General features: G+C 37.3%; 1 protein-coding gene across 2 annotated transcripts; it reads right to left on the reverse strand.

Annotated features, from left to right (window-relative positions):
• SPO11 (SPO11 initiator of meiotic double stranded breaks) lies at positions 1-13,029 on the reverse strand. 2 transcript variants are annotated; one of them, XM_036826929.1, is made up of 13 exons: positions 12,898-13,028; positions 10,962-11,075; positions 9,579-9,667; positions 9,091-9,157; positions 8,752-8,860; positions 8,324-8,407; positions 7,579-7,615; positions 7,178-7,287; positions 4,775-4,874; positions 4,320-4,357; positions 3,310-3,386; positions 1,013-1,124; positions 409-528 (listed from the first exon to the last, which is right to left on the reverse strand). In XM_036826929.1, the coding sequence occupies exons 1-13, from the start codon at positions 13,026-13,028 to the stop codon at positions 409-411; spliced, it is 1,188 nt and encodes a 395-aa protein (XP_036682824.1). The 2 variants fall into 2 exon arrangements, with proteins under 2 accessions (XP_036682825.1, XP_036682824.1); XM_036826930.1 differs by lacking the exon at positions 10,962-11,075 and having other exon boundaries at positions 1-528; positions 12,898-13,029.
• Between the last annotated feature and the right edge of the window lie 548 nt (positions 13,030-13,577).

The following is a 13,577-nucleotide window of genomic DNA, read 5'->3' on the forward strand; positions in this document are numbered from 1 at the left end:
GACACTATCATTCATTTGCAACCTCTCAAAGTTAGGTTATTATTATTTTTGTTACTAATAAGATACTCCATGCCTTAACATTACTTGTATTGTAGAAAGTAAATAAAATATTTCTGCAGACTTTGATGACATGTGTAAACATTTTTTTCAAACAAAATTTAAAAGTCAAAATAACATACATTCTTTTATGATTTACGTTAGAACATAGGATAGAAATTAGTCTCTACAGAGAAGGATAAAATAAAGCCTTCTGAAGAAAATTAGAGTGCAGCATTTTTTTTGACAAAAAATACAATTAACGGAAATTATTTTATTAAGACCATATGTTCTTTCCACAACAGCACCCACTGCTGAAAACAAAACTAACGAAAAGCCTCTTGCAATCACAAGATATATTCTGATATATTTTTATATCCATCCTCCAAATTTTAATTTGTTGGGTAAGTACACTCTGGAAAGATAATCTGATGATAGGAAGGTCAAAGCTTGAATTTCTGCCTTCATTTTAGAGTCTGCCATTATTTCCATCTGTCAATAAAAGTAAAATATAATCATACCAGAGTCCTTTGCTACAGTTCTGTCAACTCAAACTGATAAATCTAGATTTGTTTTATTCTCCAAAGCCATCGGCAATAACCTTTAAGTCAGCCAGAATATTCTGGAGCTGCTACAGCTAAAAATATTAGTATGGATTCCTTCAATAATTAGGAATGGTCTGGGATCTTTATAATTTCCTTCTCTCCTTTTTTCCCTCATGAACTATAATACAGCCATAGACAATGGGTATATAACTACGGTGAGGATAAACTAGATCAGCTCCACCCAGCTGATCTTACCTATTAGCATTCACAATTCAATGTTTCTACAACCATTTACTGCTGAACAACACACACGTTAGTTGTTGGTTATATAAAAATTCAAGGAGGATAGTTCCAAAATATTACGTAAATAGCCACTGCTAAAGTAAAAGGCAATAAAACATACAACATTTGAATTTTAAAAAGAAACGTACTTCTTTTCTCCAAAATGGTTGGCAAGTAATATAAGGTCTCTTCAGGATACTGTCAAGTTTCATTTGGTCCTGTTTTGTCAGTGGAATTAAAGTGCCTTTAGGTATATTTAATCTGGAAAAAAATAGATGAAAAAAATCAGTAAAAACAAAGTGCTCCTGTAACTTTAAGGTCACATATATTTCACTTTTATTTATCATACTATTTCAAGAGACTCAGAAATAACAGATGAGAAAATTAGTACAGATCCACTTTTAAATACGGAATTTGGGGGATCTGGCATGTCTTAGACCAGCAAATGTTCAAGATCATAGCGGAAGTCTGTTCTAAGTTGTTGTTTTCTTTCATGCCACACTCACAGGACGATGACAGGAAGACAGACATTGGTTATAAAACAAATGCCGAGAACACTAACATCGTGTGTATCAACACCAAGGCAGCCCCCAGAGCACCGCAGTTTCGACGCGGTGAGCGCCACTATGTGTGGCCAGCAGCAAGATCCACTGTGGCATTTTAGGTTCCACTGAGTACTTAATTCTCTGTAATTCATTGAGAATTTTCTGGGCCGAAGAAGTTAGTCTATCAATTTTCACTTACGCATTCATGCATGCACACAGACATGCACACGTCTATTTAGTTTTACACTTTTAAAAAGATTGTAATTTTATCTTGGTATGTGTTTTAAAAATAGAACATGAGAGGTCCAGGATTTATGTTGTGAACTGCTTTTTGAAGTCACAAATCCTGGATTTCTCAGGAGAGCTCCAGTTTCAAACAGTCTTTTTCAATGTCCCCATAATTATGACCATTTGCCAGTGGCAGCTCCTGAATAGGATGACAATTTGATTGAAAGGGAGGCCTAGAGGATTTCCCTTGAAGCCATGTTTGTGTTGCTATCACACTTTTTTCTTTGATTGTACATTTATTTAGAGTGGCTTTTGAGGGCACTGATGGAATTTATGAGATGCAGCTAGAGTTTCTTCAAGTTTTCCACCTCAATAATCAGATCCTCTGTCCTCAAGTTGTGTTAGAAATGATATTCCTACAAATAGATGACCCCCAAGGGATTTTGACCATGACATATACACTAAACTGACAAAACTTTGATTCACTAGAGCGTAAACATTCGAAAAATGAAAACTGAATGTTTTCTCTGGTGCCCTCATTTTGCAAGAAGCAGTGATTACCCAAAACCTGTTCATGTTCCATATTTATAAAATAAGCACCTGTTACCACGGTTTGCTCACTGCTTAAAGAAATCCAATAAATGTTTAATTTCATTCTCACTGGCTAATTAAAACAATAAAATATTTTAAAATATCACATTAGCAGAGATGAATAAAGTGATAATGTCTCAAGCTGAAGGACAGATGGGCTCTTACTCTCCAGGGAAAACAAAATAATTAACCTATCCAGAGGGCAGTCAAAGCCTTAAAAATGTGCATACCCTTTGACCCAGCAATTCTGGGAATTCGGCCTATGGGACTAATTAAGGATACCGGGCAAAGATTTAGTTACAAGATGGCCCATCAAAGCACTATCCATTGGAACAGAGACCTGGAAACCACCCAAACGTCCAACTGCAAGGAGCTGACTGAATAAACACACTCAGAATTGGAACTCAGCAGAAGAAGACATTCAAATGAGGTCTTAGGAACGTATTTATTGATAAGGAAAAGCGATCACATTGTGTTATGTGAGAAAAGCAGACTACAAAATAGAGTATGACTCCATTCTTTTGGAAGAAGTTGTGGCAATGCACAGCAAATAATCAACAAGGGTAAAGCTGTTCATCTGTAGGTGACTTTTATCTTGTTACTTAATGATATTTTTTCTATAATGAACATATATATATTAAAAATGACAAAATTTAGATTTCCCAACTTTAATCTTAAAATGAGATTTTTAAATGAAGTTAAAAATTTAAATCTATGATCAAGTTAATTCATATGGCAAATGGTGTTGTCAAGGATTACCATTTAACTAGATTCAATGCCTTCATACTCTCTAAGTATAAAAAAAATTACTAAACACTTTAACCATAAAGGTAAAACAAAAAAATGTCTTCTAGCTAGCTAAAGGTTCAATTAACCAAATATATTTAAGTATTTTAGTAGTTGAAACAGAAACGTGGATAAATGTAATTCATAATTATATAATCCCGAGTCATTGTGAACACGGTAAGTAAAAACCATTAAGTGCTTTCCCAGGTAGTGACTTTTTAGGCTGTTACATATTACATATTACATATTACAATGAATCATCATTTTAAATATCCTACTTCTGCTAACCACCTAACCTTTTGATATCAGAAGGGAGGAGACCAAGCCATCTAATAGCCGGAACTGTGAGATTATGGGCTTCAAAAGACATAGCCTAAAATAAAGAGCAGAAGTATATTAGCCAAGGTATGCAGAGAACTAGCATACTTGTTTTTGCAGCAAATTTTTTAACTTATTAGGAAGGACCAGTACTGAAGACTTCACACCCCCAGAGACCACAGAAGTAAGCAAAAATCACCAGGGGCTTAGCTAAACTTGACTTTCAGTGGAGGTTTTAAAACTGCTCTGTAGTATTTCTGTATTGGTTTTCTATAAAGTAAAACTACAAATGACCCCTCTGACCTGCATTTACTGTTGTTCATGATTCCATACCTTAACACCTTGCTCCACCATCCTTTTCATCTGCTATAAACATATACATCAGGACACTCAAGGTGTACACCAATGGTTCCCAAACTTCACCATGTGTCAGAACCACTTGGAACGCCCACCCTTGGAAATCCAGACTCAGGAGGTCTGGATGGGGATTGAGATTTGCATTTCTAACAAGTTCCCGGGTGATGCTGATGTCCAGGACAACATTTTTGACAACCATTGACGCGTGGTAGTTGCCGTCTCTAGTGGTGAAGTTTGGTGATCTTTTCCTTTCTCCTTATGGTTGGAATTGGAATTCAACCAATGGTTGGAAGTCGGAATTCAAGGCTATATATAATTTTCAGGGTATAATCAATGATCAATGTTGCTATGCTGAGGGCCCACAGTTACTTCAGCAGGCCAGGAAAGTGGAGGATAATTAATGCCTCTTGCCCACAGGTAGTCCCACTCTGTCATCGGCAGTCACACTGGTCATGCTGGAAGCTGGAATCACAGGTCTCAAATAGACTGGCCCTAGACTAGGACAGTAGCTTCCCCGGTACATTTTGGGGGCCCTTAGCTTACTAGGGGCTGATAAGTAAATGCAGAAATCACTTCAGTGAATATAAAATATCTCAATAGTGAAAAAGGAAAAATATTTTTCTATACTTACCATAGATCCATACTTATAGATACACATTATTTCTATGCCTGTTAAAAGAAAGTTAACTTTAAAATTAGTCTTCTTGCATATTATAGGCTAGATAATTATACCTAACATCTGCAATTTTTATTTTTGTGGACATTACCAATGGAAAATTTATGGTTCAGTTTAATACGGTAAAAACAGCGATAAGTTGCCCCAAATGATTACAGTCATTCATTTTAATCTAATAATCATATTCTTTTAATTTTTTTTTTTTCAGCCACGCTGCACGGCACGTGGGATCTTAGTTCCCAGACCAGGGATTGAACGCGTGCCCACGGAAGTGGAAGTGCAGAGCCTTAACCACTGGATGGTCAGGGAAGTCCCAGAATATTTTATGAAAGTGTTCTATGAGCAGAAAAACACAACTACAGATATGATTTATTATGACTATTGTTTCAAATAGTCCAACAATAAATTACCATGAGGATCAGCATCTACAAGAGTGAAAATAGGAATGTGAAATGTATCCCACAGCTTCTTGACTAAAAGTCTTGTGTTCAGATCAGGTACTCCCTTTCCCTAAAAGCAAGTATTGAAATCATTTAGTAGAATGAAACTGATCCAACTATATTCTTATTTTGTTAGTAACTTAAAAGTTAGATCCCCTCACCTTAAATTTCAGGTGATGGAAGACTGGTTTTGACTGTGAAAAAATGTACACTATATACAAGAGGGTGAAAAAGCCCACATAACTTCATACCTTTGACAATTATCCCAGTCCTAGAAAATAATCCTAAGGAAATATTTCAGCAGAAACAGAAATAAGAAAAATCTGACATACATAAAGATGTCCACTGCAGGGTTATTTAACAGGACAGAAACTATGATAAATAGCCAAAATACCTCACAACAGGGACATGGAGAGGCAGCAGAGCACGGTGGTGACATGCACCAGCTTTGGGGCCAGACAGCCTGGGCCGGCATCTGGCTTTGCCACTTCTGGGCAGCATGAACCCGAAAGAGTCACGAAGACTCTCTGAAGTTTGGGGCTTCTTAACACCTTATAAAATTATTATAGGAATTAAATTATTTAATGATTTATAAAGCATTTAAAAGAGTACCTGGCTTACATTCAGAATTTAATAACCCTAAGCAGTGGAAGAGTATTATGAAGCCATTAAAACAATAATTATGTAGAAAAGTAATTTAAAGAGCTTTACAATAGCGTTAAGAGAAAAAAGCAGAAAACCAAAAGAAACATGGAGCAGAGAAGGAAGCAAGCAGAGAGAAGAATGGGCTTTCCATGCGACCGCTCTGAGTTTGAACTCCCTCTCCGCCAATCATGAGCGGGTAAAGTTGGGTTGGTTTCTTAGTGTCTTTGGCCGTGGTTTTATTTATAAAATGGGATAAATATGCCTGCCACACAGTTATGGGGCTACAGCAATGTGCAGCTGAACTACCCGAATCCCAGCCCTAGTTCTGACCAGCCTTAAGATTGCGGTGAAACACCTTCCTGGGTCCCATTGTCCTACTGTTAAAATGGGGATGATAATAATACCTACCTCACAAGGTTGGAGAGACTTTACACGTTGCTATGTGAAAAACAGCACTAAAATGGGAACCCTTATCGTATCCAGTGCCCGGCAGAGCTCCTGGCACATCATGAGCACTTAGTGAACGCTAGTGTATTTTAATTTTTTCCTTTGGGAACGACTACACATGTATGTGGTAGAGGAGACCACAGAGGAGTACCAAAGGCTCCTTCCTAGCCTGGCCCTCGGTTCTCAGCTCCCCTCTGTAGAAACAGCTACTACAGGTCAGCTGCTTGTGGGTGTTGCACCACAGCAATGACAGCAATTATCAGTGGACACCATGATAGCACCAACGTGTAGGTAGGCAAGGACTAGGAGGCAGCCTACAAGAGGAAAGAAAGACAAGGTAGAAAAAGAAATGTGACAGAAAGCCGAGCTTTACTTGCATCTCCGATGCGCTAGTACCAGCCGTGATTCAAACGCCAACAGCTGAACAGAGGCCGGGACCCGGGCAGCTTCCTCTGTCGGTAGTGGCTTGGCTTCCTATCAGCCCAGCAAGCATGCACTCTCACCAGGGAGGTGTGAAAGCTGAGGAGGACTGGACCAAAGTGTGAGCCACAGGACACCCCCACTGAGAGATCACTTCAGGGGTTCAGGTAGCGCCTTTATTACTTATGAGCTCTCAGTCTGCATTTGCCATCTCAACCGTTCTCCCCTCATTTCAAACTGGGCAGAGGCCACTAGGATTTCCTGCTATCATCTCAAATTCATATTTCTAAAACTACATTCAACATCTTTCTGCCGCGAAGAACTGAGCCTTCCCGCCAGTTGCCCTGTAGTATCGCTGGTGACATCATGGTAAAGTTCCACACACCAGAGTCATTTTGACTCCTTCCTCTCATCCCGTGGTCACCACGTCCTTTTGGATTTGCCTTGGAAATGCCCTTTGCTTAAGTCCTTTCTCCTTAATCATTCCCCTGCCATCCTTCCACCCAAGCAACCACCTGAGAGCCTCTGGACAGGCTCCCCAAATCCAGTTATGTCCCTCTCCGTCTAACTGATGATGCTGCCACACTAATCCTTGTCATTTCCATTCTCACCAATCCACTTTTGTAAGCACCTGACATTTACACTATATCACGATGCCTCCTGGGAGGCGTTATTTGATTTCAGTCAGATTTGAGGATGGTTAAATAAACACCTTGGAAATTCTTGTTCTATAATCCCAAAGGATGCATCATATTGATAAAAGAATGCTGTCCAAGCTTATGGATGATGTTATAAACCCCTCTTACCAATCACCAATGTAGTATGTTAGTCTTGGAATAGTGGTAAAAGTAGATAATATACCGTAACCATGATGCACGGAGACATTTTGGTGCAAAAATTGTCATCTAGGAGCCGCTGAAATGTCGCATCTTTTTCTACAATTAATAGAAATTTTGCATCTGTAATTAAATCTGTGAAGTTAAGGCTGATAAATTTAAGGCACGAATATTTCAATTTAACCACTAACTAAGTAACGGTTATATTTGAAGGTAAACAGATATCTATTCACACACACTATTTAGATATCTGTCTCTCCTACTAGATGGTGAGCTCCTAAAAGGATCTTAAAAAAGGGACCATGGTGTGCTCATCTTGACCACTACAGGGTTTGGCTTGTTGGTTACACATTATGAAGGCTTGATTTATCAAAGTCATGGATGAATGAACATTCTAGACGTTTAAATAGTTTTCCCAAAGGATACTCCGAATTCCTTGAATATTAGATGGCACAGCAACAGCCTAACAAAACAAGACAGTTTTTATTTTAAATAAATAGCAAGCTTAACGACATTTAAAAATTTATCACAAAAATCCTATATTTTCATTAAAAAAAAACACCTGTTATCAGAGGTCTATGCCTCAGTAAGAAAACAGTAGGACACAGATTTACTTTTCAGTAAGAAAACAGACATATGACCTAAACTACTTCCCAGAAGGTGAGAATTTCTTGGAAATTTTATAGATATATGGCTTAAAAAGCAGAAACTGATGAAGGAAAGACTTCCTTATGCAGGATCTCATAGGTGTCATTCTCCTCTTTCCAAAATGGTGAGCTGGCCCTTTCCAAACTTCTGTGATAGTTCAGTACTGTGGGCTTTCTACGTACCAAGCCTAACAAATAGTTTAGTAACAAATATTAATTTCAGAACCAGAAAATTTTATGAAGATTACATAAATAACCATGCTAAAAGGGTCAGGTCACGCTCTACCTGAAAACAACAGTGTATTTTAAAAAGGAATGTGTATGTTTGTTTCTTTCAATATGACATTTGGCAACTGGCATATTTTGAAACTAATGTACAACCCTGTACAGCATATACATATTCATCGATTTTATTTTAAAATCTTAAGCTCCAAACTACATAACAAGGCAGTAAATAAAATGCATTTAAAAAACAAACGATCTGAAATGGAGTTAAAACACGTGAAAACATTAATGATGCTTACTGTTGCACATGCACAATTCACCTTGGTGCCATCTTCCTCGATATACCTTAAATTGCCAGCAATTAAACCTTTTGATGTAGATAACTGAAAAAATAATAGACATATCTGAAACCTTTTTCTTGAGTTTACTTCATGCTTCTAAGTCCCTTCTCATGTTCACCTGCTAAATTATATGTATTTTGGCTCAGACTGGAATTTAAGAAATAAAGGAGAAAATATGTAAGAGCATTTAGAAATGAAAAATATTTGATAATTCATCTGTTTTGGCTCATTTATCCAAGGGAATACAATGAGAATAGATTATTTAAATTCATAGTGAGAAAAACATAGTATCAAAAATATGGAAAGAAGGCACAGATTACATTTATTCTTCTATTACAATTTTTATATGTTTTGTCTTAAAATGTTTTGTATGAAATGCTACTTACTATATGCAGACTTCTCCTCGGCACTTTTAACATACAGGAAATATCATTGATAATATTGTCCACAACAGTCTGGTTACCAAAGAGTTGGCTGTCGGTGTAATATATGTCTCTATGAAAATTTTAAAAATATATATTTTAATTAACCGTATTCTCTTTGAATATGATAAGTATTGGAGTATTAATTGAAGAAAGCTTTAACTGGATGAAGGCAACATACAAGCAAAGTAGTTTACTACCCATAGCCTAGTTTTATGTAACTTTTCAAAACATAATGAAAGTTAATGCCACTAAATCTCACACTGCATTTTAATGAGTAATTTATTAGAACAACGTACTTACCGTTTGGTTGCGTAAGTGTTGCTCTGTACTAATTTATAAATCATGGACAATATTTTAAGAATTAGCGCTGGAAAATAAGATGCAATAAACAAGTTACTCATCATTTTTCTTACGAATTCAAAACATACTGCTATCAAGGATTTTAACTGTCCTCAGTTACTTTCCACAATATTACAAAAATTATCTTCCCAAAATAGAGGTGTTAAGTACAGAATAATAATTGCCTGAAGAATCAGATAAAATTAATTGCTCTATGTACAGCAAAATTGAGAGAATACTTTTCCACTGACTCATGCATCTTGAAAATTTCTTTTGAAATAATACTTTACTTCCATGGTTATTAACAATGCAAAATTCTATAAATGTATTTCAAGTACAGGGTGGCCTATTAAAGAACAAGTAAAATTATTTAGCTAGGAAAAACTATAACCCAGAAGGTAACCAAAATTATTTATTTTACTACAGAAAGCTAAGAAAGATTAATTTACCAAAATTTTTAACCGATTTTGGTGAATCACTTTTGATTTTTCTTGTGGTACAATGAGATACCATGTGAAGACCCACAGAATCTTCAAACCTGTCATTTTGTTTAAAGCAAGGGAATAGAATAAAAAAGAATTAACTTCTGAACACCAAACAATATACACTTAATGTCCTCTTCTGAACATCATTTAAATCCCCATTTCTTCTCAATGTAAGCACTGATATATTATGATAACCTCGTTTATAAGCTTAGATAATTCCAGGTGGTAATTAGGTAATTAGCTTTGCAACATACAGAGGCACTAAAAGCAAGTGTATGAAATACATGAATTAAATACCTTTAATTATGATGCGTGTGTGTGTATTTCTTTCTTTCCCAGGAAGATATTTAGGGTATGTGAACTATTACCAAATATTTCACAATTTTATTAGCATTTTGCTCATTTTCTTGATTGGTTTATTTGATTGGTTTATTTAATAATTTTACTCAATTTAATAATAAGTTTTGAAATTTTTTGTTTAATTTACCCCCAAAGTTACAGTAAATGAAATAACAATTTAGACTAGGTTGTTAAATTGAACTGCCAAGCCTGTCCTAAAGGTGGCAGAAGGCACCAGGCAAATAGGCTAGGTGACAGCTGCTTCAAGATCCATCTTACAAAATATGATTCAAAAGTTTACAGTTACATTAATTATATTGATCATAAAAGAATACTTAGTGCCTAAAGAGCCTTAAAATTACTTTAATTCTGTTTCTGTAACTCTTATTGAAGACTATTCTTGTAGTGTTTTTCATTATTAAGTGGAAAGTGTCTACAGGTTGATGATCTGAAAGAAACAAACTATGTAACTAGCTTCCAGGACTTAGATAAAGCTGTTTGCTGATTTTACCCTCTTGGACACAGGACTTAGCAGGGGGAGATTTGCTAGGGGAAAGAGCCATCAAAATGTGCTCTATGTTCAGGATACATTTATTTTGGTCTCAGTATCAGGACTGGTTGTAGCTCCCCTGAGCAAGTGGTTTGCTTTTGCAGTGTAGATGAGAATTCCACTGGTGCTATTTCCCCCTTTTGAGTGCTAGAAAGCTTAGATCCAAGTCTGGAGCCTATTTTTAGCAGGACTGTGAGACTTTATCATATGCATTTTGAATTCTAACCCCTTTTGGTGCTCCATTTTTTGTTCCTAGCATTGTTTTCCCTTTGCCTTATCTTTCACACCTACTTCTAGTTTATAAAACCTGCCTGTATGGTATGTATTTTGTAAACTTCCTTAGATCTTTTTGGCAGGGTAAAGGCAATAAAAAGAGTTAAATCCAACTAGAACTCGAACTCAAACTCAAATAATGACATAGATACTGCATTTAAAAGTAAAAAATGCAAAATGCCCACTTTATATTCTCCCAGCTTGATCTGTTGTCTATTGTGAATGCAGGTGCTTCATTTCTTGCCAAGCTTGTGATTATGTCTTGGATAACATTTTCTATAGATGCAAGAACCTCAGAACTGAAACAATAAATACACCATGATTCAATGTTAATTCTAAATTAGACCTTTAAAGTATGTAACATTTCCCCAGATCAATATTAAAGTAATTTTTAGTTTCATTGGTTGTTTTTTAAGACTAGGTGATATATGTCAATGATATTCTCTCCCACTAAATTTTTACAACAGTAATGCATTAAAACAACAACTGTATTTATAGTGGTGAATTACAGAGAAATTTCATTTGCTTGTAATTTTACTTCTCAATTACCAATTGAAGTAATATCTCCCTTTTAATGACTAGACAATATAATTTATAAATATATTTTTATCTACTCTTCATATCAGCCTACTTTAAATACAAACTCATTGACTTGAAATACTACTGATAAATCTTTTAATTAAAATTGATGTAATACTTGCTTTGAATTAATTTCCCCAAAATGCAAAGCGAAAATATTTCAAAAGAAAAACTTCGTGCTGTAGCACGTTACCTTAATTGATCTCATGCCATAAATCAGCCCTTTTGAATTTTAGTGCCACAAAAAGAAAAAGTTTAATCACTACCATAAAAGGACTTGGCAACTACTACACCACAGAAAATTATTAAGACTTAGCCCAGTTTTCTGTCAGCTGACTTTTAATTTCACAAGCCATCAGCTTCAAAAAATGTTTTTCTGTTATAAACACCGTAAGAATATTGCCTAGGAAGGGAACTCATATTAAATCTAGAAAATGCACAAAATGTAGTGTTCTAATTTCCACAGAAACATCAGAGTTTTCATTAAAAATGCATGTATCAGAAAATAAATTTTAAAACATTCCATATTTTCTAATAGCGGGATGCAAAACCTGATTCAAATATCTCATTTTTCCAGCCTGGAAAAAAAAAGTTACAATAACATTATGACCAACTTTAAAACAACCAGATTTCCATCTGAAATGTAAAAAGGGACTTCCACCCCTTTCTCTCCTTTACTCCCAGTTCTCCCTTAAACTAAATCCTTTTGTAAAAAATTTTTTGTGCGTTTTTCCGGCCTTTTGGTTTTTTGGTAGTTGGTTTGGGCTTAAAAGTAAAAGGCAGTAATTTGTTTAAGTGAAAAAGTTTGCAGATAAATGGGAAAAGCAGATCAAGGAAGCAGAACAACAGAGCATTTTAAGTAAAAGTGGTGAATAATGTAAACATAATTTCTGTAGTTAACTCCAAGCTGGGCAGCTGGAGAATCTCGTAACTGATTTTATCAGCACCGCACTCTGAGCTAACCTCTAACTGCTTTAATCGATTTAAAGAAGTGTACATTCTCTTCACTTCGAAGTCAAAAACCCCATTGCCTCACTAGAAACCACTTAAAATGTGTTGACTTCCTTGTTCATTTTGATAAAACACACTTATTGAGAAATCACAACATTGATTTTCCCCCCTTCCAAAAAAAAAAAAAAAAAAACTGAAAACTTCTAAATTTTTACACTTTTGTTTTTTTTTTTAAACAAACACAAGGCCAAACTGTGCCCTAAACTCCCCCAAACTGTTAGCATTTCAAAAACTCGTGAACCCAGCTGTGGGGATGCTCCTGGAACATTCTAGAAGACATGGGGGGGAGGGTGGTCTGTCACCAGGCTTTCTGAGTTCAAAATAAGTTAACAGCAGAGAAAGGGGGTCGCTAAACAAGGGCCTTTCTCGGGGTTCACGGCTGGCGGGCCCAACAGGCCTCACCCTGGGGCCGCCACAGTGGGAGACGCGAAGGGGGTCCAGCATTTCCCCACGGAACACCTCAAGCCCGGCTGCGCCGAGGAAGTTTTTCGCCAAGTCCCGGCGTCTGCGCCCCAGAAGGAGCCCTCATACCTAGAGGCCAGGTGCGTCCCCCCGCCAGTGGGCTCCCCGCCGCCTTTCCTCAGGGCGGCCAGCAGGGAAGCCCTGTGGTGGTCCAAAACCTGGAAGAACGAGGCCTCAGGACCCCTGGGTGCAAAGGCCATGAGGACCGCCCGGCAATGAAAGTGTCCAAGAGCAGGAACTTCACTTGGGCTGATATCGCCCTTCCCCGCACCCACAGAGCACTTCCGGGAAAGGACGCAGCTCCTTTCCCGCACTTTCTGGAGAGGGCTGACCGCGCATGTGCACTCCTAACCCCCCGCCCCAGGCGGAGCTGGACCAACGCATGCGCATAGCATCTCCATTGAGTGAGGCGTGCATGCGCGGGGCTCTCTCAGGTGCAATCCTACCTGGGAGGCAAAGTGAGGGACCGTTGTCTGGGCGCCGTCTGGCAAGTATGGGGACCAGCATAAGGGACCAGAAGGGTATGCTTGGAACGTGGGACCTAGATTTGGGACCTTGAAATTGTTTTATGTCTTTTTTTTGGGGGGGGGCTATTTATGGACAGTAGTACCAGCGGTTTTTCACTGAAACAAATAGTTATGGCTATCCAACTGTGTGTCAGATACAGCTCTAGGCACTGGGTTCAGCTCAGGATCAAGGCAAACAAAATTCCTGCCCTTGCTAACATTTATGAAGTAGTTGAGGGCTTA

Source organism: Balaenoptera musculus, chromosome 15, assembly GCF_009873245.2.
Source record: "Balaenoptera musculus isolate JJ_BM4_2016_0621 chromosome 15, mBalMus1.pri.v3, whole genome shotgun sequence".
Taxonomy (NCBI): Eukaryota; Metazoa; Chordata; class Mammalia; order Artiodactyla; family Balaenopteridae; genus Balaenoptera; species Balaenoptera musculus.